Source organism: Ostrinia nubilalis, chromosome 10 (assembly GCF_963855985.1).
Source record: "Ostrinia nubilalis chromosome 10, ilOstNubi1.1, whole genome shotgun sequence".
In the NCBI taxonomy this organism is placed as follows: Eukaryota; Metazoa; Arthropoda; class Insecta; order Lepidoptera; family Crambidae; genus Ostrinia; species Ostrinia nubilalis.
Window position 1 is genome coordinate 13,763,043 of NC_087097.1, and position 27,809 is coordinate 13,790,851.

General features: G+C 37.0%; 1 protein-coding gene across 2 annotated transcripts; it reads left to right on the plus strand.

Annotated features, from left to right (window-relative positions):
• The first annotated feature begins 205 nt into the window (after positions 1 to 205).
• Positions 206 to 27,809, plus strand: LOC135075307 (membrane-bound alkaline phosphatase-like). Of its 2 annotated transcripts, none has more exons than XM_063969722.1 (8): positions 206 to 267; positions 11,920 to 12,221; positions 19,546 to 19,738; positions 21,512 to 21,681; positions 22,972 to 23,142; positions 23,573 to 23,738; positions 24,889 to 25,212; positions 25,661 to 27,809. In XM_063969722.1, the coding sequence occupies exons 1-8, from the start codon at positions 222 to 224 to the stop codon at positions 25,954 to 25,956; spliced, it is 1,668 nt and encodes a 555-aa protein (XP_063825792.1). In that variant the 5' UTR covers positions 206 to 221; the 3' UTR covers positions 25,957 to 27,809. The 2 variants fall into 2 exon arrangements, with proteins under 2 accessions (XP_063825792.1, XP_063825791.1); XM_063969721.1 differs by lacking the exon at positions 206 to 267 and adding an exon at positions 7,594 to 7,664.

Genomic DNA, 27,809 nt, shown 5'->3' on the forward strand with positions numbered 1-27,809 from the left:
GTATTTCAAGACAATTTAATGATACCTTTTTGATAATTATAGCCAGAACCCGAAAAATTTGGTAAAAAAATGTATTTTAATAAGATATACAACTAAGATAACTCTTTAGACGATGAGTTACAATAAAAATAAAGCACCATGTACAAACAAGTGTTTAAGTATAATAACATGTTCAGTACGATAATCTCGTAGTGACGGGCTCGCCTCCGACTGTACGCGACATGCGTCCGACTGTACTATGTCTGTTGGCGTGCGTCAGCGCTTACGGTAAGTAGTTTTATTTACATACATAAATAAGCTCGTGGTAATTATAAAAAATATGTAGAGCAAAACGAAAAAAAGCATTTATTAGGTAGGTATCTGCAGGTACTAATGTGTAAACCATAGGCCATAAAGAAAAAACTGCATAATGGTACAGTGTTACTAAGGCATTGTTGGAGTTAGGTACTAATTTAAAATAAATTTTGAAAAATCTCATCCATAATTTTATGAGTCACTTGATATAAAAACACTGAATTAATTTCATTTATACATTACATGAAATAAAAGTAAATTAAATAAATAATAGACAATTTTGTAGTACCTATTTTGTACACACAAAATTGTGATAAAATAATATAGGCAACTCATACCACGTAAAATCCTCGTAAAAAAGTAGAGACAAGGATAAAACAACAAACGACTTGACCAAGTTTTTTAAACGTCTAGTACTTGTCAAAATTAAAGGATTTTCCTCAATTCATAATCTAACTAACTAATCTAACGACTGCAACTCATGTAAGCTACATGAACAGAAAACAAGAATTCTGTATCATTGCCCAAACTACTAATATAATAAGTAGGTAATCGGGATTACCCCTCCAGAGTACTGATAGGTACAACTTTAAGATCTTATTATGATCATTCTGAATTCTGAAAATTAAAACACCCGTAATGAGCCCTAAAAATATCCTTATAACCTTTGTTTTAAGTTTGCAATAAATGTGTATTATACGCTATTTATACAAATACAGGTCATCGCCCAATACATATGACTGAGGTCTCTCAACACATTGCCATACGCAGTCCGTCAATTGGAGCACAAAGCACCAATTTATTGCAAGGCTAAAGGTACACAGGTCCTCAGTAGAGTACTGAGTTGCGAAATATGTCGAAATGATCCGGCCCTGACAAGTTCTATGGTGTTTTCACTTTAAATTCTTTATTAAAAGCCCTTGCCCATGGGTCAACTGTGACCCTTTCAAAAACTCTATAGTTACTTATTGCTACCAAAAATTGATTGATTGCCATCATGAGGAATGTATCCTCATTGTATGTACTCCCACACATTTTTCACCTCATCAATAGATGATTTTTGGGTGTCAAACTCAATAAATTGGTTTCGGACGGTCGAGCATTAGTAAGTATCAATTTTAATATTGAAGTTTTTGACTGTAGCACTTTCCTAAAAACTTAATTTTACAATTTTATGTTTCTTTTCTATGGGACAAATGGGCATAATTATTTTACGTAGACTCAGAAAGTAAAGACATTCATGATTTCATTGGAGTACCTTTTACAAGAAAGAGGAATGGAGAGGTCGTATAGGACTTTTCTAAGTGAAGTTGGAACCCTCAGCTTACAAATCCGACTCGCACTTTACCGGTTGTTGTTTATGTAACACTCAAATCTAATTAATAGACCGTAACAATATGACATAACAGATAGTATTTATTACAAATCAGCGAATTATCAACAAAGTAATCCGAATCTAGTGATAGGCAATATCTCATTTGTATGTCAAAGATCGGCTCTTACTATCTGTTTACATAATTATTGAATTTTAATTAGTGTTGTTTTGAATTAAGCAAGATTACGAATTTACAGATTGTCGATTTCAAATTGCTTAGCGATGTCTGATATTATTTCTGTTGTTAATTAGAATTAATCTTATCAGTTTTCTTTACTTCACTTATTATTCTTAAACTAAGTAGGCCAGAGCATCTAACATGACGATAATGACAATTCCCAGCAGTGGGGGCAAAATGTGATCCGTTAACCGCCTCTGTAGTCTAGTGGTAAGACCACCTGCTTCAGACGCAGAGGTCCCGGGTTCGATTCCCAGTGGGGGCAGATTTTTCTGTTCGGTTTGATTGGTGGTAGGGCTTGTCCTAAGTCCGCCTGGCTAGCTACCACCATCTTACCTAAGTCTGTCGCCATACCAACAATGTTAACAGCATTGTTGTGTTCCGGCAGTTAAAGGTAAGATAGCCAGTTCCTCCGTGGTTGAGGATTCCGGGTGAAGCTCGCTTCCACCTTCGGCCTGATCATCATTTACCATCAGGTGAGATACAGGCCAAGAGCTTCCTCGTAATTGATAAAAAAATGTTCTACACGGTTTTCTTTGTGGAAAATCTAGTTCTAAGTGCGCTATCTATCACCATCTTGCCCAAGGCTGTCATAACAACAATGTTAACAGCATTGTGTGTTTCGGTAGTAGGGACGTACGATAGCCCGCTCCTGTGTAATTGAGGATTAGTGAAGCTCGCTTTTACTTCAGCCTGATCACCATTTTCTACGAGTATCAGGTGAGATGCAGGCTAACTCCCGTATTCACAAACGATGCTTGCTTAAGTAAAGCAGCAAATCGAATGCACAGCGTTTATTAGAGCTCTCTGATTGGTTCGTGTGTCACCCTGTGCGTCCACGAGCATTGTGAGACCTCATAGTAATGTTTGTGAATACAAGCGTAAAAGCTTCTCTGTTGAGGGAAAAGCATGTAAAAAAATGTAACCTGTACCAGTAAAAGTTGTAATTATTCTGTATTTTGTTATAATATTTAATACCTAACTCTGACAATCCTAGGAGCTGTCATCATACTATTATCTTGCCCTTGACACTTACCAAGCCCACTGCAATCTGATAATCCAGTGTCTATACCACTCCGTTTGTTAATTTTGGAGTTAGTTTTATTTTGATAAGATTGTGGGAGTGAGTAACCGAAGTTCCCTGAGTGGCAGCCGACATGTTAATCACGTGCACAAACAATTGCTATACTTTTATTACTTTTTATGTACAAAATAATACAGGATGTAACGTACGTACTGGTAAGAAAAATTTACAATAATGCATTGTTAATACTGTCTATCTGTGCATTGACGTCATTGTTACTGTCCCTGCGGCGTTCAACGTGGTAAAATAACAAAAAAATTAGTCAAAGGTGGACATTGATATACCGAATTTACAATATTTCTAGTGATTTAAGTAGGTAAATGAATAGGCTAGATGACAAAATTTCAATTATTTGTCCGTCAGACAGATAATTAGAAAATATTACTCGTATTTTTTATTTTCTTTCATAATTTAATAATAAGAGTGCTACATCGAGTTAAATGGCGCGATACTTCACGCTTGAGTATATTTTTTACTCAAAAGTGACGTCACGCGACATTTCAACTCAATATAATACTTTAATTATTCAATTATGAAAAAAATTAAAAAATATGTGTCCAAATTTTTTTTATTATCTATCTGACGGACTAAATAGAATTTCGATTTCATTACCCAGTCATCATCCCTGTTGTATTTTGTTTCGTTGTTGATTGCAACGTGAAGATTAAATTATGGTACATGTAAGAGTCGAGATAGAGTTACAAAATAATATTTGGTACAGCTATTTTCGATACCACAGTATTTAGCTTAAAACGTCCTAGTTTATTTTAGATCTAAAAACAACACAATTAAACTTGAATCCAAGTTGAAGCAATCATTTTTAATGTTATCACACAATCAGTTTAATGTTATCGTCTTTTTAACAACTATTGCATTAGCTGGGACACGTCAATTGCGTGTAATCCTGTCGGTATCTATCAGATATTTTATTATAATTCGGTCATTAATTCCATGTTTTAATAACATCTTAAGCAATCATTTCGCAAGCAACAAGTAACTGATAATCAACTCTATCTTAAGAGTTTTATAATATTCATCTAATGTTAACGAATTGTATTACTTACCAATCATCTCAAAAGCACGAATCTAGTTATTTTCTACTTAAAAATATATTTTTACCCCTAATTTACAACTCTCCAAAAACTGCTCAACAATATCGTGCGTAATCAGCCAGGAAAAAGGGTTGTGAAATTGTGAGCTCGTTGCTTGCAGTGCACGTGAGCAAGAAGTTCAAGCCTCCAAACACAGATGGCGCTGTGCTGACTTAAATCACGCAAGTTTTTGATTTTTTCCCAAACTCAAATAGATGGGTAAAGAGATCTGATTTATTACTCTCACTGATACGCATATAGAGTAGGTTTAATAAATCCGCACGTAAATAAAATTTTTGGAGAACAGCGTACTAAGTGTAATGTACGCTGTTTATAAAAATATCAATGTAGCTATGGTTGAGTGCAAACAGTCAACCGGTAGTTAGTAGTCCCTAGTTGTTGATGTAATACTTACCTAGCTCATTTTTACAAAAAAAATACCGCAACAAAAGCTAAAGCCGTTATCTACCTGACTGGGTCCAGTAGTAAGATAGGATAAGATACATCACATCAAATTATACATAAACTCGAATGCAAAAATGCACCTTAAGGCTGGTTTTAGTGTCACGCGGACTGTCAGTGCGAATCGCTCCGCACAGCCGATCTGTCTGATCTGCTAGGGAGCGGAGCGGTTCCTCCGGACCGCATTACTCTAAAACGCTCCCTAGAAGTTCATACAGATTTGCCGTGCGGAGCGGGTCCGCACCGGACGGTCCGCGTGACATTAAAACCAGCCTAACACAAGGAAAACCAATGTGACCGACAAGGACCGCAGAATTGCTAAAATAAGTGGCATTGGAAGGGGCTCATAGGTCGTAGAGCTGATGGCCGCTGGGGCTGAAAAGTTCTGGAGTGGCGACCACGGGCTGGAAGACGTAGCGTGGGCAGGCCTCCTACTAGGTGGACCGACGATCTCGTAAAGGTCGCGGGAAGAGCCTGGATGCGGGCAGCGCAGGACCGTGTATTGTGGAAAACCTTGGAGGAGGCCTATGTCCAGCAGTGGACGTCATTCATTTGTTTGAAACGATATGACAATCGACGACGATACGTCACACAATATTTAACTTGCGTGAAAGATGCCTTAATAACCCATTTTCCTTGAGTTACCAATTCCATTAAATGTGCGTCAATATGCAGCATTCAAAACTGTGACGTTTTGTTCTTATAATATTAAGGCCGTGTCTATAATATTAACAAACCACGCTATATCTAGGTATCAAATTACACATTAATTATGAGACACATACGTATTGTTTCAGCCAAATGACGTCCACTGCTGGACAAAGGGCTCCCCCAAGTATTTCCACAACGACCGGTCGACAACTCATGTCGGTGGGTCGGCGAATTGTTGTGTAGACTGAATTATATTTTCTTCATACCAATTTCGTTGTGAGCTCAATGACAGTTCAGTTCAACGCTCTCCAGACAGAAAATTATCCTTGAATGCTTGGGTTTTATAGCAATCAAAAGATCAAGGAAATCATCTATGTTGTCTTACCGACATACGAACTGGGAACTCGTAATAGTATGGGACCGGCTGATGGGGAAGACATGGTGGAAAAAACGCAGCGTGAATCATTGTGTCAAAATAACGAATGTTAGTTGTAAAAACTCTAAGTATGAGAAGAAAGATAAAAACTATTATGATAAAAATAATGGTAACAACCCGTCTGGCTAGAGTGAGGAGTGTAGGTCAAATCATCCCTTTTACCTCTGGTTTTGATAAATACGTCCTCCAGTACAGTAGGGGTTATAATGACCTGATTATGAAGTTTGGGATAGCCCTGTTTCGATGCCTGGTTTCAATGGTTATATGAGACGCGGAAAGTGCTTGGATACGGGCAGCAAAATACAGGTTATTGTGGAAATCCTTGAAGGAGGCCTTTATTCAGCTGTAGATGTCATTCGGCTGAAACGACATGGGAAAAAAATTATGGTGATAAAGTAGAAACTATATTCAGTTACGAGAACCTTCACTGATTGGGTTTTTTTATTGGCGGTCAAGTTGTTGATGAAATGAAATAGTTTATTCAGTACATGGGCCTTTTCCAGGGTACTTATACCCGTCCCAAATAACGCTTGCCCTACCACCACTTCGGGACAACATAATGGGCTGGTGCTGAGAAGAAGTGGCGGGATAAACTCAGTCACCTTTGTCAGCCTCCTGGCCACACAGAAGTTGCAGCGATGGGAACGAAAGTTAAGAATAGTCCTGTTCAGTCATCATTAAGAAGTAGAGGACAATCAACTAAGTAAGCGTTTATTATTATAATATTATTGGCAGATAGGTAGTTGCTAATTGCTCATAAGATAGGCCCCCTTAATTGATATTTATTGTCCGTGGTGCATAATCTTTTTTTTCTTAAAGGTTTTAAACCTTTGTTTGTCACCTGTCATCCGCTTTGCAATGGAGGGAAGTCGAACCTTAATTTCGAACTCCTCCTAAGTTCTTCTGATTAATTTCGTTGCGGGTCCAATGACAGTTTAACTTTCCCCCGGGACAAACTTGACCTTCATTGGTTGGGTTTTTGTGGCGGTCAAGCTGTAGATCCTGGCTACACAAGAGTTGCAGTGGTGGGAACGAGAGGTGGGGATAGTCACGGGACTAGTACGTAGTAGACTAGTGGTGGTACGGACCACCACTTCGGGACAACATAATGGGCTGGTGCTGACAAGAATTGGCGGAATAAACTCAGCCACCCTTGTCAGCATCCTGACCCCACACGAGTTGCAGCGGTGGGAACGAAAGTTAAGAATAGTCCTGTTCAGTCATCATGAAGAAGACGTATAGTTCACCGTAAGTTTATTAGACCGATCTTGTCGCGACAAGGAAAAATTTCCGTGCTTTTAAGCGATTTTGTGAAAAATTTTATTGGCAGGTAGTTGCTAATTGCTCATAAGATAGGCCCCCTTAATTGATATTTGTTGTCTGTGGTGCATAATCTTTTCTTAAAGGTTTAAAAACCTTTGTTTGTCACCTGTCATCCGCTTTGCAATGGAGGGAAGTCGAACCTTAATTTCGAACTCCTCCTATGTTCTTCTGATTAATTTCGTTGCGGGTCCAATGACAGTTTAACTTTCCCCCGGGACAAACTTGACCTTCATTGGTTGGGTTTTTGTGGCGGTCTAACTGTAGATCCTGGCTACATAAGAGTTGCGGTGGTGGGAACGAGAGGTGGGGATAATCCCGTACCACCACTTCGGGACAACATAATGGGCTGGTGCTGAGAAGAACCCAGTCACCTTTGTCAGCATCCTGACCACACACGAGTTGCAGCGGTGGGAACGAAAGTTAGGAATAGTCCTGTTCAGTCATAATTAAGAAGTAGAGGACAATCAACTAAGTAAATTAGTAAGACACGGGTCTTAATCGCAGCCGAAACGTCAAGCCGTGAGTACATAATGTAACTCATTAATAAACGTCGCGTTAAGACCCGTGTCTTACTAATTTAAGTTGAAATGGAACGCGACAGTTTAAAATCTTATAAATCAACTAAGTAAGCGTTTGCCAGCTGCGTCGAAACGTCCGCACCTATCTGCCGTGTTCGTTGATAAACGCAGGCGCCGGCGCACCTCGCGCAGTGATGGCGGGATTTCGCGCGTGTCTGCTGGCCGCGGCCGTATGCGCTTATGCGCTTTCAGGTGTGTTAGCGTGTTTGTGATTGTGTGGTTTATGTTTGTGAATTAATATGACAAAAATAATATGTGAATTGTTTATGTCGTGCGTGGGAAATGTTTAAAAACAGCTAAATCTTTGCGGAAGCTGAAAATTTACGAATATTTTATTAAAATGTTTGTGTTTACCAACACCTTTCAAGTTCTAAATTCGCAAAAACATGTCTTATATTTTGTTATTTATTCATAAAAACTAAATCATCTAACTTTACTTCTTACATTTAATCTTTTCAGTAGTAATTTTCACCCTAACTTTTTAAACCTGGACTTTAACAATAGGTTTTCAGACCCCCACAAAATCGTTAAAACTAATGTGTTTGCTACTTCCAATAATAACTTTTATCAACATAAAAAAATAAAATAAAAAACATAAAAAAATTAAAAAATAGAATTGAACATTTCTTTCACCACATCTTGCTATAGGTATGAATGAAACATACGTTCCTTTTGACTTTTGACTGCCTTTTTTCGAGAAATTCAGGAACAAATCTCTACATTCCCTTTCTTCCTAACCAAGAGTTGTTCCAACGCAATTTTTCAATTATTGCCAATTAATTATCTAAATAGTTCGCATTTTTGCATACCTTGTAATTTTTATGAGTTTCTGTCCAATCTATGTACCACCTCCTTTAATCAATCTTTATTCTAATATTTAACCCTAAAACCGCAAGTGTTCCTTACGTTAATACTCGTCTCATCAAGATTTCTATTCTTGGGCGAGCTATACTGCCATTGTGGTCAGTCGGATCACAATTTAACCAGTTCAATCATCCTTTACAACGTCCAGACCGCAGAGGCGAGTTTATAAATGTTACAATACCTACTCCGTTGGCCTTACCAGCTCCACATTTGAAATCCCAGATTAAACTTACAGTTTTATAAAAAAAAATCTTAATAGGATTGAAAATTTTATTGAATCTGTCTGAAAAATATCTTAGTGTGACATTTAAATCAAATCAAACGATAGCGTAAATTACGGTACTGAAAAAATAATTGGATTCACCTTGCCAAGACTGGTAAGTCCTTGTTTTAGTTCAACAAACTTGAACTTTGAAAAGAAAATAATTTATCTTCAGGACTTGCTGCGTTAAAAGAAAACAATACACCTCCAGGACTTGCATGTTATGCATGTGTGTGTCATAATTATGAATTAAATATGATACTATTGTATCCCTTCGTGAACATGCAAAGGGTTATCCTGAAGTTTAGTTTTTAGGTCATTAGTATCATCATTGATTGAATTTTTGTAGAAAAAAAAACACTAATTAATGTAAATGCTGATGCCATTTTGGTGCATGTACTTTACTGTTTGGTTTTGTTATATCTATTTGTTATTTTATTTTGTACTAGCATCGAATAAATACTTTTCTTTCTTTCTTTCTTTCTTTCTAAATAGTTCCTATGTGTAAAAGTGAATGCGAATGTATAAAATTATTGTTTATTTTAGTAGTAAAGCATCGGTAAATTATTCCAAATCACCGCCAACCTCAAACGTTTTTAACTAATCGTGAAATCATAAAAAAACAGACACCAAAACAATGGAAAATCACATGTTTTGACATTTACTTTATCAACCTGGCAGTAACACAGTGCGATAATTTTTACCTGGGACGTGACTTTATTGAACTAAGACGGTAATACTGGACGTGATGAATTCTATGTGTATCAATTTAATTAAGTAATATATCTATTGGTAAACCAACGCTAAAACAATGTGTTTTAACTTTTTTATCTACGGTTGAAAAAATAATTTTATGTGTCACCGCAACTTTACATAGATTGTCTATAGAAATATGTTGAAGTATGGTATAGTTCTATAAACAATGATAACGTTTCAGACGCTAAAGAAAACATATTTGCTATCATATAACAATGCGGCTTATTCTCCGAAAGCGTGGAACGTTAGGCCAGGGTATTACGCATTAGTGGGTATGCCTCGTCCTTCTGACTTGGTGAGCCCCACATAACCTACCCTGTCCCCGCAGGGTAGGTATGCGATTCAATGCATTTTCTTCCCGTAAAAAAAACGCATATGCTAAAATGCAATCTAAGAAAAAATTTAAAACCCTAAAACAGCCTAACCCTAAACAGTTGTTACTTTTTAAGTAAATTAAACCAGAATAGCCCCCTTTTGCTTACTTATAATTTGACTATCATACCAGAATCAGTCTATTTTTTTCATTCTGTAGAGAAAGAAAATACTGAAGAAAGCATATTCCACCTAAATTGAAATGCATTGCTCTACATTACCGTGACGTCATAGTACACGCAACCTTCAATTCAGCAATTAAATTGGCACCTTAAAGATGTCTCTGACGTAGGGGTTTGACCCAAGGCTGACCAGACCGGGTCAGAATAATAAAATTGAATGATTAAAGAGTCAAAAATTGCATCGCGAGTGGATCAAGGTTCGCGTGCTCTTGCATATTCGATTGGGTAATAAACTTAAGTTATGATGCAGTTTTGAAATTAATAAGAGGTCAAAGTTCACAGACACAATAAAACAATTAAGATAATATTTTAGTGGGAATCATAATATGATTACCTACCAAAAAAGACTAAAAAAATTATGAATGGAATTTATTTAATTTTAAATCAAAAAATAATATTGTCAAATTTGTACTACATAAGAACAATGCAAAAATGATGAATGAACATGAAACTAGCTTTTGTTTGCAGCTCTGCGTGAAATTCAGTTTGTCACAGATCATTATAAATGACTATGGCCTATACATAAAGTTTTATCAAAATCCATTCAGTTGTTTTTGCGTTAAGCAATAACAAACACAGATCCTCACAAACTATCGCATTTATAATATTTGTAGGATAATTATGTCATTCTGATGTATGTATAAACAAGAATAATGTAATATTTTATCAAAATTCGTTCAGTAGTTTTAGAGTGCAAGAGTAACAAACATACACCCAACATCATTAAAAACTTTCGCATTTACGATATTAGTAGGAGATAGTGGAAGAACTACTCAGAAAAAAGTACTTACTTGAAATCGAACTTCCTTTTCATATTAAGTAGCAATACGTAACCAAGGTCAAGTTTATCGAACCAACGACCCGACCTCGTGCGCCACAGACCTTATTAGCCGTACAATGCGATATTTTAACGGCCCTTTTCCGGAAGATCCTGAAGTGTTAAAAAGTCCTTTACCTTGAGTGAAACAAGTTACAAATTGTAAAGTGTAATGCAAATAAAATTATCATTTTTAAGATATGTTTCCTTGCCTATTTCTTTGTGTCTGTGACATTATGTACATTAAAATGTCTATACCTAACTAATAATGAAATAGAAACAGTGGCTATAAATTCGCCGTAATAATATTTTTTGAAAGCAAAGATTCAAAAACTATAAAAAAATACCATGCCTATTCAAGGGTTTAAATCAAAAACATCTAATACATACTAACCATACAAATATTTACATGTTAAAATAGGTCAATTTATACGAGTTATTGTCAATTTGCCATAATACCATAGATTCATCACACTTTTGTTGAAAATAAAATAAAACATACTGAACTACTTGTAATTTTGTAGAGACATACTTAATATCACATTATAATTTTAATATAACAATATAATTTTATTGTGATGAATATTTTTTATTTTTATTTATTTAATCTTTAATAAAGAAACATACAGCCTTGTTTGATACTCGTACCACTCGTACATGCAGCTTAAAATTAAGTGAGTTACATACATACAGGGTGTCCCAGAATGGGTGAATCAAACTGCTAGGGGAGGTAGCTCTACTAATGTACTATGCCTAAAAAATATGAAAAAAAAGCGCATAAAGATACAAAAAATTTTTTTTTTTTAAAGTGAAAATAAATTCAATCAAAAGGGTTTTTTAAAGTGAAAATAAAATCAAAATCAGCTTTGCCTAAGTATCTGGCTATAATTGCTGCGTTTGGAGTTTATTTGTACTTTTTTCTTACTAATTATTATTTGTACATGATCGCTTCGTTTATGATAAACGGTTTATCTGTAAACAAACTTTTGAAAATTATGACTAGATTTCGAGTTTAGAGCACTTTATTTAAAAAAAAACGGAATCAAATTTTTTTTCATATTTTTTTGGGATAGTACATTAGTAGAGCTACCTCCCCTCTTGGACACCCTGTATAATTTTCCATGTGACGAGTAGACTGTGGCAAATCGACGATAACCCAAAAAGACCACGCACTAACCATCCCTCTCTTTACAGAAGAGATCGTGTCCACACCAAAACCGAAAAAGGTTTTGGACACGGTCATGAACCCTTCGTACATTCCTGCCGAAGAAAAACATGGTAGCTACTGGAGGAAGCTGGCATCTACCACCTTGAAGGCCAAGCTGAAGGAGACCCCCAATACGAATAAGGCGAAGAATGGGATCTTGTTTATAGGAGATGGAATGTCAATTACCACAGTCATGGCGGCCAGGACATTTGCGGGGCAGTTGGATCGAGGACTTGGGGAGGAGAATGTGCTGGAATTTGAGAAGTTCCCCGTCACTGGGTTGGCTCGGGTGAGTTGTTTTGGATCCTATTTTCTAGGGATTAGAGTTTTAAAACTGGAAGCATTTCGATTAAGAGCTCTACATTGAAACCAGTTAAGTTCTTGTAGATACAAACCAGATGGAATTAACGGATCCTCCCAAACCTTTTTAAATGCCAAACTCATCGACATTTACTTATTTTGACCCCGCGAGATTTGAACCTACACCAATAGCTTGCGACCACTCGGTACCACCGCAACCACTCCAGATATGACTTTTTACACTTTGAGTACCTACATGCTTCTTTGAGATTTCTGACGTTCTAAATGTAGTATCTTATTACGGGTTCCAAAACAGTTCTACCTTCATCGTTTAAAGGTTTCCTTGACCAAGCTTTTGGCAGATGGGAAAGAGAGCTGGGATTAGTCCCGCTACCAAAAACTGGTAAAAACCTCTACCAAAGCCGCCATTATCCAGTAAAAAAACTCATTTACGTGACACTTACATTTGTTCGTTTTATAAGCAAGTAAATAAGGAAGGAAGTCGCAAAGCACGGCCCGTTATCCAATTGTACCAGATTTCGGTACAAAAAGATTTAATCGACGCACGTTGTTGTCAATTACCTACTACCAATGGACTTTAAACTCTATTTTTATAATCACAAAAGTGATAATTACTAGAGTTTAAAGTACCGATCGATGTTACATGAACTTTTTTTCTTATTTCGTTTTGGATTACTGTTAATCTGTCGTGGATCATCGGTCATTCGAACTAATCGAGAGGTAGGTATTTGAAATTGCATCTGTATACTTTACATTTAAAGTTTTTATTACTTTGATAGGTCATTTATGATACTAAAGAATAACATATTATTTTAATAAAGAAATATGTAATTTCAGCAGTTCATGTTACATATTTTTAAATGAAAAAACATTTAATTGGGGGTATGAATGAAGAGGTCGAATTGACTCTTGGTTGATTATTTGAAGAAGTTAAAGTTTATTTTTATTTGTTTTGTGTAAAATGTTACACAAAATGAATAAACCGGAAAATTTACTTAAATTGTTAGTTTAGTTTGACCCATTATCGGTTTAGGTATAAAAGAATTTATGAAACGGAACGAATAAAAAAAAATCAATAAGTTTTTTTGTCGGTCCTTTGTCAATGTCATCTGGGGGCACGGCAGTGCCCCCGCCAAGTCGAGCGCGAAGCAAACACTGCCGTACCATCCTTTACTGGAACCATTTCGCCGCATTTTCAGGCCTCTATTTGAGAACCTTAGGATAAGACCAGAACGCAGAAATTTTCGTCATCTAGTAAGCTATAATCACACACTTAAAATCCAAAATTTCAAGTCTGTAGGTCAATTAGTTCCGAAGTTAAGCGAAAGCAAAGTTTCGCATTTATGACACTCACTCACTCACTCACTGATGATCATCAAAATAGAACTAGTACTTCCCATTAACTCAGAGAGCTGAAATTTGGTACAGAGTTAGGGTTTAATGGCCACATAAAGGGAAAACTATAAAAACTAAGAAAATCGAAGATCTGGAGTAACACAACATTCATAATCAATACTACTAGCGCCACACCGGCACCGTGGTGTTCGCCTGTACCCCTCACCGCTAGATGGCGCTAGCACTTTGAGCGTCGATTTTCTGCACCGCGGTGTCAAGATTTTTTTTCCTTTCTAGACCCCCCCATCGATTAAGTTGAATGTTGTGTAATTATTAGCATTTCCTTGATTTCGTTTATATCGTGAGGTTCGCTAAGGTTAAGTTATTAAAACAATTTCTGATTCGTTGTCCATTTTAAAGGTCGTTGAGTTTATTTGTGTTTAATATCGTAAAAAAAATGTCGATAATATTAAAAGAAAAGACGACGACGTTAAATTTATGCCACTTTCTACAAAAAGAAGTGAAATCCCACCAAAAACATTCTGTAAAAAACTAGCCAAGTCTCGATGGAGCTGCCTGTTTATCTCTAAAAAGTAATGAAATCTAGACAAAGTCGTGCCAAGTCTATGGTTCCTTACTGCGATTTCTTTATTATTATAGTTAATGTTGTGTGACTTGGCCGTTGAACAACCTTTATTAAGATAATCATACATAAGTATTATAAATACGCACTTAATAAAGGTTGTTCAACGGCCAAGTCACACAACATTAACTATAATAATAAAGAAATCGCAGTAAGGAACCATAGACTTGGCACGACTTTGTCTAGATTTCATTACTTTTTAGAGATAAACAGGCAGCTCCATCGAGACTTGGCTAGTTTTTTACAGAATGTTTTTGGTGGGATATTACTTACACACCATCGATTTAATTCTGGTGCACTATATTTTCTTGAAGCTGACAGCACATCGGATTTTGCTAATACAGATTTGACGCTAAATTAAATTTTGTATAGATCGTTTCATCCACGAAGACGCGCCCCACCAATTTTTAGTTCAGGGAAGCGCGGGGTTCGGGAGTTTGGTCCGAGCAATCCGAGCGGCATTATTGTAGTGTGCGTGTGCATGGATATTTAGCGTGTACCGATAACACTCAAACATTAGCGGAAGAATGGTGGGGCGCGTCTTCGTGGATGAAACGATCCATGCAACTGCTAAAGATTGACATCTTCTATTTACATCACTGACTTGATGCGAAAATACCTCGTATTTAACTTGAAGTGCAGTCTGTACATCAAGGAAATCTGGTGATTTTTTTATGTTTTTATTACCTTATCGTTCAAAATTTTACTTTTTCCTGGATAAGTAATATCGCCTTGTTGTAGTTTGTTGTTATTTTTGTAGTGGCCTTTATATTTGCATCATTTTATGGAGTTAATAATTGAGTTTTCATTGACCTAAAAATAAACAAGTCTTTTATTGTAAAGTAGCAATTTCAGTGATTAAAATTATCCGCTAATAAATATTGAATTGTCATTGATACACATTTTCAAGTTTCCAAGTAATTGCGGGGTATTTATCTTAATGTCATTATAATCATCTTCAGGTGAGTTGTCTCCATTGCAAGAGCATGATCCTAGAGAGGCTAAATTAGAGAATTTCGTTCGTTAGTTTCAGCCGAAAGACGTCCACTGCTGGACAAAGGCCTCCCCCAAGGATTTCCACAAAGACCGCTCCTGCGAAATTAGAGACTTTACTAGATGAAAATTAAGGATTTGGCCTACGTTCCCAACGCGCTGGACAGACTGACTAAGAGGCCTGATGTTCGCATATTCCTCCCACTTACCCTAAACGACATACGCCCGTATTCACAAACGATGCTTGCTTAAGTGAAGCAGCAAATCGAACGCACAGCGTTTAATAGAGCTCTGTGATTGGTTCGTGTCACCCGGTGCATCCACCACACGCACTGTGAGACCTCATAGTAATGTTTGTGAATACGGGCGATAGGCACGCACGGGAAGAATGAAAGTATTCCTAATCTACTCTGCTTGAAATTATGAAATGTAATCTGTCAACGTGAAATTGTGAACTTTGTCAGTTTATAATATAACGCGTTAGATTGTAAACTAACAGTGGGTTAGGTTAGGTTAGATTGTAATTTAACTACGTCAGATTATAATCTGACGGAATTCACAATTTTACGGTGACATATCTATCTCTTACATGAATCTAAACATATTCTATTGTCTTCAGCTTTTATTTCATTAATAGCATCAAAGTAACTGTAGTGGTTTCAAAGGTGACCACGAATTCAAAGGTGCCATATTTTTCTTCTCTAATATTAAAATACTAGCTTTCCGCCCGCGGCTTCGCCCGCGTCGAATTTTGTCTGTCACAGAAAAACAATATCGCGTGCGTATTTGCTCACCGATTAGACCTACCCTGTACTATGACAAACATTTTAAAAACAAAGTCTCAATCGGCCCAGCCGTTCTCGGGTTTTAATCAGACTAACGAACATCAATTCATTTTTATTTATACAGGGTGGAAACGATAAGTGATCTCACTCGATTATTTCTAAACTACCTAAGATATCCAAAAACTGGTTATTGATCCTGAAAGTACTTCACGAGCTCTATCCAACGGTATCAATAATAGGTTATAAAATAAACTGGATCTATGCGAAAATTGAATGATTCCAGCTTCCATACATTTAGTAAAACCACATAATATTAAAAACTATACAAGATATCCAAAAACTGGTTACTGATCTTGAAAGTGCTTCATGAGCTCTATCCAACGGTACCAATAATAGGTTACAAAATAAACTGGATCTATCCAAAAATTCAATGTTTCCAGCTTCCATACATTTAGTACTGCTACAGTCATGGCACTCATGACTTGATAATATTATAGCAAGTAAAGCTTAAAACCAATGATTTCCATGAATAATTTTACATAAGAATGCAAGTTGGAGTTCAATTTAGGTGTTTATTATTTAATAAAAAAAATTAACACTTCTAATATTGTGTGGCTGGCATACATTTAGTATGGAGGCTAAAAACATTGAATTTTCGGATAGATCCAGTTAATTCTGTAACCTATTACTGATACCGTTTGAGAGCTCGTGAAGCACTTTCAGGATCAGTAACCAGTTTTTCGATATCTCGTATAGTTTAGAAATAATCGTGTGAGATCACTTATCGTTTCCACCCTGTATAGATAGATAGATAGATAGATTATGCCCCATGTATGACACTTGTTGCACTACTTGCACTATGTTCTATTTACTGCACAAAAACATAGTTTGAAGAGCTGTCTGTAGAATGACGACGTATTTAATTAATGGCACCTTTCACGACCACGAGTCATAGTTAGACCTTTCATTAGCTGAAGTACTTATTAAGCGAGCGAGTCTACCTCGATATTATCTACTTATCCAGATGAAACTGCTTCTTTTTCGTAGTCGTAGTTTTTTAAGTAAACTGAAATAATCTACTTGTGTTAAGTTTTGTAATTAAATATTTCAAATCAGCCATTAAAAAACTAAGATTTATTATTGTGGCAAAAAGTGGCAGCCGCATCGCGGGCTGCGGCAAACCGAATATTATGTAAATCGATGACTCTAAACTAAAGGCTCCATTCATTGACACTTGCGTGTAAAAGAAGTGACACGACACGACACGACACTGTCACGTTCATGATCAAGGAGAATGCGCACGCGCCGAGGTCTCGTTATGGTCACACAAATAAACTAAGACGTTGTGTTTTTATCCAGAGGAAGCTCTTGGCCTCCATTTCATACGATGGAAATTAAGTGATGATCAAGCCAAAAGTGGCAGCGAGCTTTAACCAGAATCCTCAACCACAGATAAACTGGCAACCTATCATCTTACCTCAAACTGCCGAAACACAACAATACTGTTAATTGTTGTTATGGCGACAGACTGAGATAATGATGGTAGCTAGGCAGGCGGACTACGAAAACAAGCCCTATCACCAACCAAACCGAACAAAATAGTTGGTGGTTAACGGAACTATTAGTAATTTGTGCAATACAAATACGGACCTCTACACCAAACGGCCAACAATTGACCATAATAATTAAGTAGAAGTCTCTATTATGTAAGCTATCATAATATTTTTATACAAACTACTATCACTGTAACATTGCTATTATACTGAAGGTATTTCTTTTCAAGGAAAACCAAGGTTTCAATAACTGTCATTAGGTAAGTGTTTATTATTCAGAGCTGTTTTATTTTTAAGGAAATTCTTGACGGTGAAGTCCCTTTAGGTAAATGCAATTTAAAACAATAAAAATAGATTACGCTTCTACATAATATTCCAACGGAATAGGTAGAGTATAATGTTTTTCTAAGGCTGGGTTGCACCATCTTACTTTAACTGTAACCAACGTCAAAAATCTGCCAAACTCCATACAAAAGCACCGGTTATCGTTAAAGTTACGGTCAAAGTTAGGTAGAGCAACAACTCAGCCTAAGTATTTGTCGATATTACCTTTTTTCATTTTGATGATGACTTTTTTAATTGGTAACTGTATCTACAGTTTTTTTATGGGATAGGAGGCAAACGAGCAAACTGATCACCTATAGACTAATCCCACTTCTTGTACCCACCACTGCAACTCCTTTAAAGCCAGGCTCTATAGCTTGACTATGAAACCTAAACAGTGAAGGTTGAGCAGTCCATGAGATAGTGGACTGTCTTGGAACCAGCAATGTTTAACAGAAGAATGTTAAGGCTGAGTTGCACCACCTAACTTTAACCGTAACTATAACGGTAACCAGTTTTTTTGGATTGAGTTTCACAGATTTTTGGCGTTTGTTATAGCTTAAGTAAGATGGTGCAACCCAGCCTTAGAGTTCGAAGAATGAAATCGAATTATTTGCTCCAAGTTTACAGCTTATTTAACGAAACAAGTGAACCCATGAACATTATGAACAGTATACTTGCTAATTAAACGGTTCCAAGTGGATTCTCGAGGGCGCTTATTAAGTATACTTACTTCACAATACCCTCAGAAGTGATACGCGTATTTGTCAACAATATTACAATGCGAGGAAGGAAATAGGAAATTATGCTGCTTAATTGTCAGTCCAGCCGTATTCACGACCAAGGCTGTGAAGACTGCCAAAGGCTGCAAAGAAAATCGTGGAATAAGAGATGTTTTACTCTTACATACAGGAAAATGGTGAAAAAGTCACTATCTTTACAATAATATTGTAAGGTGTAACGAGTTGTATGTGGTTTTTTTTGAGTCATAGTTTATCATGTATGTATCATGACAAATATGCTGATCTAGGTCCGGTTTTAAAGAAAAGTAAAGAAATTTGAAAAATCACTTTAATTATCAAGAGAAGTAGGAGTGGCTGACAATTAGCGCTGTTTAGCACAGGTAGACCTTGGCAGCACGAGCTGAACCGCTGTCATATTTTTCTTTCTACTTTTTTAATAATAATTAAGTCTTTTTTTGGAATTCCTTTTTCTGTGTAAAAAGCAATTAACGATTTTATTTGTTCATCTATTTACAAGCACACTTTAATAATAATAAATAATTTTCAGACAACGTAGTCCTGTTAGTGGTTAGGGAGTTAGATTATTTTGTCTCAGAGGTTCCGAGTTTGATTTCACATACAAAATACCTATTCGTGTCCATAAAACTCTCTTAGATTTCCTGAACTGTATCGCACTACCAATAGTGCCAATTAAGCTCTATCTCTCCTTTTAAATGTATTTCAATAATGTACATAAATTATACCCTGTCTAACTTTTTTTGTCTTCGGCGCTTTTTGAGTTTTTGGTTATAGTACATTATTAGGATGTGCTCACAGTTGATTGAACTTCGGAAGTTCTGAGCGCAAAGGGCGTTTGATTGCAGTCTGCTAATGGATACAGTCTGCTGACCTGTCTAACTTTCATATTTCTCCCCAGACATACTGCCTGGACGCACAAGTGGCGGATTCAGCCTGCACTGCCACGTCATACCTCTCAGGCGTTAAGACCAAGTATGGCGTCATCGGCCTGGACGGCAACGTCACCAGAGGGTCCTGCTACCCTCAGCTGTATAAGGGCAACAGGGCCCTCTCTATTGGCGAATGGGCGTTAAAAGAAGGACTGGACGTTGGTAAGTACTTTGGAGATCCACAGGAGAACCAAAGTGACCGACATAGCTCGCAGAATTGCTAAAATCAAGTGGCAGTGGGCGTGGCACATAACTCGTAGAGACGATGGCCTTTGGGGCAGAAAAGTTCTCGAGTGGCGACCACGGGCTGGAAGACGTAGCGTGGGCAGGCCTCCTACTAGGTGGACCGACGATCTGGTAAAGGTCGCGGGAAGAGCCTGGGAAGACCGTGCATTGTGGAAACCTTGGAGGAGGCCTTTGTCCAGCAGTGGACGTCATTTAGCTGAAACGAACGAACGAACGAAGTACTTTGAAAAAGATGTCAGTTAAAAGTGTCTCTATCATCATCAATATTCATCACCTGCCATTATTGACAATTTTACAAGACAAATGTGTGGGCTTTATGCCTCTATGAAAGTTTATCGTGACGATCATCCTAGACATCATATACAGGGAATTTAGTTTCTACTGCAGGAGCATGACCCCTCTAATTTATCAAAAGCAGATGGAGAATTTGACCTACAGTCCCTGGTTGCACACTTCTCTCATGTCGCCTCTAACGAAGGAAGGTCATATCCTACTCTTTCTTAAATTAGTTTATTTGCGAAAACAATACTTACTCGGGCAATAATAATTTGGTAACATAGACATTTTAAACATATTTAATGGGTAATATTTTAATCTATATCTAACATTAGATGGCTGAGTCTGTGATGTCTAATTGTAGCTTTTAAATACATGCCAATTGAGTCATTTAAATAAGATAACTTGAAGGTAGAGTCCCTTTCTCATCAGAATAGAATAACAATAGAGTTTTATGAGTTTAAAGACCAATAATAAATATGCATACACGTGCGAGATCCTGATCATTAGTTGTCTAAGTAATTACAACATCAAGTGCTTCTATTGACCATAATACATCAAACATAGTAGGTACATAAAACATCTAACATTTTCATACAAAGGCTATCTAATAATAAATTCTCTCTGTAATAAAATTATTGTTTTACGTGTTATAGATGTCACAGAAAAAATATTTGGTATTATAAGTCCAGTGCTTAGCTGAGTGATTGCCTGAGGTAGGAGCGGCACGAGAGAGTGTTTTTGTGAGATCAAAATTTAACGTCCGAGACTTCAGATCTCCTTCCTTGTAGGATCTGTCACGTCATAATATGTCAATGCCACCCCTCCCGTGCCACTTTCATACCTCAAAAAGTGATTGAACTAGGCGCTAGACCTTATAAAAAATGTTTTGTAACTTGCTATAGATGTCACAGAAAACGCGCCTCCTGTCAATGTCACGGGTGGGACAGTTCAGTGTATTGGGTCTATAAAGGCTAGCTTAAAATAATTTACAACTAAGCGGCATACGTCATCATCATACTTCACATCGCAACTGATCATACTAGTTTCGTAATGCAGAACGAAGCTCAAAACAATGTATTCTTAGTCCAAAACACAGAATAATTTAGTACTAGGTACGTAGTCCAGTGATTGGTCTATACCTCAGATTATAGTTTTAAACTATCGCCGCATTTTATCGATAAAATTCTACTAATCAAAAGGCTCATTCTATCAAATCTTGAAACTAAAGTGAGCGTTGCCACGCTCGAAGTTTGGACTAAGAGTTCCATAATATGCAACTAAAGACGGCGATTTGCGCCTCACAGAAAAAGCGACCGAGACGAGTGATGATGATGATCATTGATGATGATAATGATGATGATGATGATGACAATAAGGGTGAAGATGATAACATTAACTATGTTCTTCCAGGTCTAGTAACAACAACGCGTGTGACCCACGCGTCTCCAGCAGGGATGTACGCGCACACTTCAGACAGAAACTGGGAGGCGGACGCCGACGTGCCCGAGGAGTGCTTAGCGCTCGGCTGCAAGGACATCGCCCACCAGCTCGTCATGGGCTACCCTGGGAAGCACTTCAAGGTAAGCTGCCTAGAAGACAACTTTCGTGGTAGTTTAAATCTTAATCGGACAATGTTGGCGGTCAAGCTGTAGATCGTTGCTGCACAGGAGTTGCAGCGGTGGGAACGAGAGGTGGGAATAGTCCCGATTGAATCCTGATTTGAATTGCCTTACAAAACATAGCTGGTTGAAGGGCAGGCAACGGATTTTTAAATAGTATGTAAAAAGAAAATCTCGCGGTACAGTGACTTTTTATGGAATTTATTCTGGGAAAAAAGCAAGATTGGAAGGATACACGGAAATAATCAGTAAACTGCAATCTGCAATTAATTGAAAGTGCAGAATTAACCAAAGTTAATCATTCAATGATGTGGAGTTTTAGCAATTTCAATCTACTAAATCTAATTACATACATGGAATACAATTTAAAATCGTCCAAATAAATTAAAACAAGATGCGGTCTACCGCTATTTCTAAAATTATTTTTGTTTTGTTTTTGTTCTTGGTAAAAATACCTACGTAAAACTAATTAGTACTCGATACCGATACCACAGCCGATACACAGAAACCTAAGTAATTGAGGAAAACTTTACAGAAATAAACAAAAAGTGGAGTTCAAATACCCTTCTTTCAGAAAAAAACCGTCAATAGAAAATTAGTTCCGTACGGACAGCAGTAAATGAATCATCTAACAATGATGTTGAAAATACTTGTGATAAGAAAAGAATCGATTGCACATCAGACTATACATTTTTGATGCAATATCGCTCTTATTACAACTACTTAAGACACTACAGTGTGTAGTTTTATGTGCTGTGGTCTGTATTTTTGTCATTGAGAGTCCTCCAGCTGTGTTTCAAATTTCTGTCATGCAATGAAAGAGATTTACGAATACTAATGCAATTCCATGAAAAATGAATATTTTAAACTAAATTACAGAATTTGATCCATGATTTATGTTCTTAAATCTTTGAGGTAGAATACAATAGCAAAACCCGTGACCTGCATTATCTTCAATATATTTTGCGATCATCATAATTTAACTATAATTACAACAATTTATTCTTAACTTTAAAAATTCTGATTCCCAAGTGAATTTGGCAACACTTGGCTTTGTTGCTTCGTTAATTTAGAAGGAAATGTATATGGACGAACACAAATAAGACGGTTTTATCGCAAAAAGCTATCATGATAAGGATAACGTATAAAAAAAGAATATTATTGATTTGCTATTACTATGCAAATTATTAATAGTCTCGTTACCCCTCCAGCTGATCTAAATAATAATGTAATTTGTTTCAACCATTGCAGGTCATCATGGGCGGAGGCCGCAAGGAGATGCTTCCCAACATGTCCAGCGCGCTCGGTCCCAGCACTGGGCGGAGGCTAGATGGGCTGGACCTGACGGAGGTGTGGCATGAGGACAAGGTCCGGAGGAACGCCACTCATCAGTACGTGACTGATAGGAATGAACTTTATAAGGTAATTAAGAAGAGTGCCCGAGCAACTGCACTCAGGAGGATTTGATGAATGCTGCTGACAACGCCACTCTTGTGGCAAAGTTTTGGGCTGACACTTTGTAGGTTTGTTGTCGACACGAAAAGAAGAAGAAGTTAATTAAGATTTTGCAATGCTATTGCTCTAATATAGTGATGATGCATCGCCAGTTCCGTATCACATAAAATTGTAGGCATGGCCTAAAATTGGGTTCTAGCTCTACCACTCACACCCTGAATCGGCACGCCTATGCTCATTTATGATACCCATCCTATCTAATACATATTATTAAAATGTAAAGGCATGTGAAGACGTAAAGATGTTTGTTACTCTTACTCGCAAAAACTACTAAACGGATCTAGCTGAATAATATACTATTTTTTAACCGTCTATAAAATCTTGTGTGTATTTCCAGGTCTATAACTCCGACGAGCTTCCAGAATACCTAATGGGCCTGTTCCATGACGACCATATGAGCTACCACCTGCAGGCTCAGAACCAGCCCACCCTTGAAGAGATGGTGGAAGTCGCCATCAAGATGCTGAGCAGGAACGAGAAAGGATACTTCTTGTTCGTTGAAGGTATTTAATGAATCATTATTATCATCAAATCTTTTAAAGTAGAGTGGAATGTCCGCCCGCAAGGTGGACAGCAGATGACCTCATAAAGGACCTGGAAACCGGCCAATCTGGAAATCCTATAGGACTATGTCCAGCAGTTGGGCGTCCTGTGGCTGAAATTATGATGATGATGAATGGTATTCTACTCTGGCTAGAGATTGCAAAATACAGCTGACCTAGAATACTAGATTATGGCTCAGATTCAAAATACTTGATCCGAAGTTGAGCAGCTCTTTGACCTGCTTGAGTTTGCCTATGGTTGAGTTTCTACTTACATTATTTTGGTTGATATCATTTTAAGTGAGTATAATCTAGTTTCAGAATTAAATTCAACTGGACTAAGCGAGGAAAGAAGTTGGAGCTTAGTATATTGATTCTTTTCCCGGACTTCACCCATGACCACCAAGCCAAATTCTTTCATCAAAAGTCTGAGTGAATCGCTACCTGGAACGAATAGCCGAATAACTTTTTAATTTGCAAGCAACCTTGACATGCCCATTGTTATCACGAGGGTCACGGTTCACAATGCAATAGTTTTCGTGATAAAACGCCATGATTGACATTGATTTGATTTGATTTCAAGTTATGTAAACATTGATATAATAAGGCCGGTGACGTGCCACCCGCCTTTCGATGCGGTTTCGATTGGTTCCTAAATGACGCACGCGTTTTTATAATCCTCTAGAAAATCGTTTGCCTCCTATCACATAAAAAAAAAATGCAAGGAGTTATTTAAGACTTTATAACACTATCAATAAAGATCTTAATCACTTGCATCATAATAATCATAAAACATTTTTCTTTTATTCTTTCAACATGGAAATTAACACTGTATAAACTATGTGTAATTTGGCGAAACATGGGGAAATCAAAGCATTTTTTAATTATCAAAGTGATTGTTTTTCTCGATTTTTATAAAATTATGAAAACCTGATGACGTAAAACATACACTGCTAAATCATAAATTATTGTTACTCATAGGTTTTACTCAACCTCTTTATAATACGTGCATCCATGGCATTATTTTACAGTATCTCTTGACCATCTTAACCCATGTCGTTATAATCCTACAATAGAAGAAGATTATTTTACGAATATCTTTTACTTTCAGGTGGAAGAATTGATCACGCCCATCACGACAGCTTAGCACACCTGGCCCTCGACGAGACAGTAGAATTCTCCAAAGCTATCAAGAAAGCGAAATCCCTTACGAGTGAGCAGGACACCCTGATCGTCGTCAGCTCCGACCATGCCCACACTATGACGGTAGCTGGGTATCCTTCAAGAGGCAACGATATCCTGGGAACGGTGGACACGGCCACTGGTGCAGATAATATACCGTATACTACTATAAGTTATGCCAATGGGAAGGCTGATTCCATTGGTGCTGATGGGAAGAGGGTCGATGTGACGCTGCATCAGCAGTTTATGAATCGTAAGTATTTTTAAGCACTCTAACATATTAACTTACAGAAGAAACGCAACGCCTTCTGCACCTTCTTTGATAAAACGTTACGTATGTATGATTGTGTAACAGGGTCGTATGATAGCAACACAGAGATCTATAAAATTGCTAATTACTTTTTGTAAGCAAAACACCTACTTACTTACGAGTATATCATGATGCTCTACTAGTGCTTATTCACTCTACCAACCACTACGTGAGACTAATCTTACCTCTCGTTCCCACTTATAAATCTCTTAGATAGTCAAGGTCTATAGTTTAGCTGCTAGCTAATGTCTCTGTCCAAAACGTTACTGGCAGTTGCTAGGTCGTAGGGAGACCCATTTGAGTCTTTAAAGAAAAAATATGGTTTACATTTAGTATTTTACGTATTAATCTTTATCCACCTTACTGATCTCAAATATTACCAACATTTCAGGTGACTTAGGTTACTCCTACCCAAGCTTAGTTCCCCTCGACTCCGAGACCCACGGTGGAGAAGACGTAGCCGTCTTCGCAGCAGGACCCTGGCAGCACTTGTTCACCGCCAGCTACGAACAGAACCTCCTGCCCCATATGATGGCATACGCCATGTGCATTACAGAAGACAAGCACAGCAACTGTGCACCAAAGATAAAGGAAAGCCGCTTCTGGACGACGGGAGCTGGATCCAGGAGTAAAGCGTCGTATGTTAGTTTACTGACTGTGATAGTAACGTTAAGGTATTTTTACTGAAGTATTATGGAGGCAAGTGTTAGTAAGTTGATCTTAAGTTGAGTTGGAAGCTTACAAAATATTGACTTTTGAACGGATTGTCTGATTTAGCACGAGAGGCCGTCGTTTTTTATGTCACAGTCAATTTATTCCAACTCATGGTTTTAGTCAAACATCGAGAGAGGTTTATGAATACGAGCCTCAATTTTGTTGTTACCTATTACATCAAATAAATTTCATGGATTTGTTTGGTGATACTGTGTCCATGTGTGTGATGGATGGAACAATAGGGTGAGATATACATACATACAGGGTGACAGTAACTCACCCAGTAGAAACTAACGTAATAGAATAATTAATAAAATACACTTTTGTTCCTTTTAAATAAATATTTACCTAATGTACCTATTTATGTAAATTATAACACTGGAAGTATATTTTTACCCTTCAATAAGTGAAGTCAGGAAGTCCAATGTTTTCATAGGTTCAAAATGAGAACCAAAACTTGTACATAGATTTATCTAAGATCCTTCATTACGAAATTGAACTAAGTAACTTTAAAATGAAATTGGAAGTGTTCTTTTGTGATATGTTACGAGTACAGTCGCCTCAGACTGTTCATTTTTTTGGTAAAAAAAATTTCTATGTACAGTTTGCGTCATATAGTTCGTGGTACCCAAAGTGAATGAAACTTTCTTATTCCAATTGTAGGTAACTAAGGCCCGGTTTTTTGATTCGTAGTTAAAATAACCAATGGTCAAATTTGACAGATGTCAAATGACAAGTGGTTAAATATCAGAAACTAATGTTTTTCAAACAATGGTTAACTTGACTTTTAGTACATTTTTTGTGTACATTTTGTTAAGAGCCATTTTACATTTTCGTGCGAATTTCTAAGATTTTGGAAGCATGAATTACTATTTTAAGCAACACCCAGAGATTATTTAATAACTGCGAAAGATAGGTCAATCCTTGGTGTTGACCATTAATGAAACGGATTTACTAAAACTCTTTTGCTTAATTCACAGTGCCCCATCTCCCACAACCATTTTACGGAAAAATTGCCGCAGACTCATTTTCAAAGTCCTGTATCTATTATTTACGCTCATATAATAAGCTTAAAAATATATAGTAATCATCGGACATATATTCTTGTAGTCCATTAATGAAATAGATTCTTGAATTTCATTACCATTATTGAGTAAAATCTAAAAATAATTTGGCAAATTTGAAGATTAACGTCACATTTTGATCGTGGTTTTTGGTTTAAAAACACAGCAATAACTGCAATAAAAGTATCCCAAAATAAAGAATATTCATTGTAGAATTGATTTCTACAGTTATTGTTTAAATATTAGTAACCACTTTGTCAAAATATTGATGTGAATATCAGTATAAATTACAATACGCAAGCCGACATCGATTAGTATGGCGCGAGCGCCCGTCAAGGTAGGACCTGTGTCATTTTTCCCGCCGTGACGTTTACGTGCGTTCGTGTCGTGAAGCGGTGATTTGTACGGCGACCAAATGCATTTGATACTATGCCGAGAGGCTGTTTCGAGTCGGCCGGCCGAGCAGAAATTGAAATGATGAATTTTAATTTCTTTGACGGATCTGGGTGTAACTATGTATAATATGTAGGTACCATGTATTTAATTTAATAAATAAATTATAAAAAAGTATATCCATTATGCTAGCACCCTTAACACAAGCATATTGGTTGCCTACTTTTGGACTAGATGGCGCTGTGAAATTGTCCAAAGATTTGTTTATTTATTTATCCGCTTTGAGTTTTGTTTCGTGAAGAAGAAAAAGAAGCGTTTTGTTTCGAGAGTGAAGCTTTGATGTTAAATCTATACTAATAAAAGAGGAAA

Bases quoted from the DNA above. Each gene is read 5' to 3' on its own strand.
- LOC135075307 (XM_063969721.1), top strand. From the start codon at position 7,607: ATGGCGGGATTTCGCGCGTGTCTGCTGGCCGCGGCCGTATGCGCTTAT. The intron at 19,739-21,511 runs GTAAGTACTTTG...ATGTTCTTCCAG, and splicing joins AAAAGAAGGACTGGACGTTG to GTCTAGTAACAACAACGCGT. The intron at 25,213-25,660 runs GTAAGTATTTTT...CCAACATTTCAG, and splicing joins GCATCAGCAGTTTATGAATC to GTGACTTAGGTTACTCCTAC.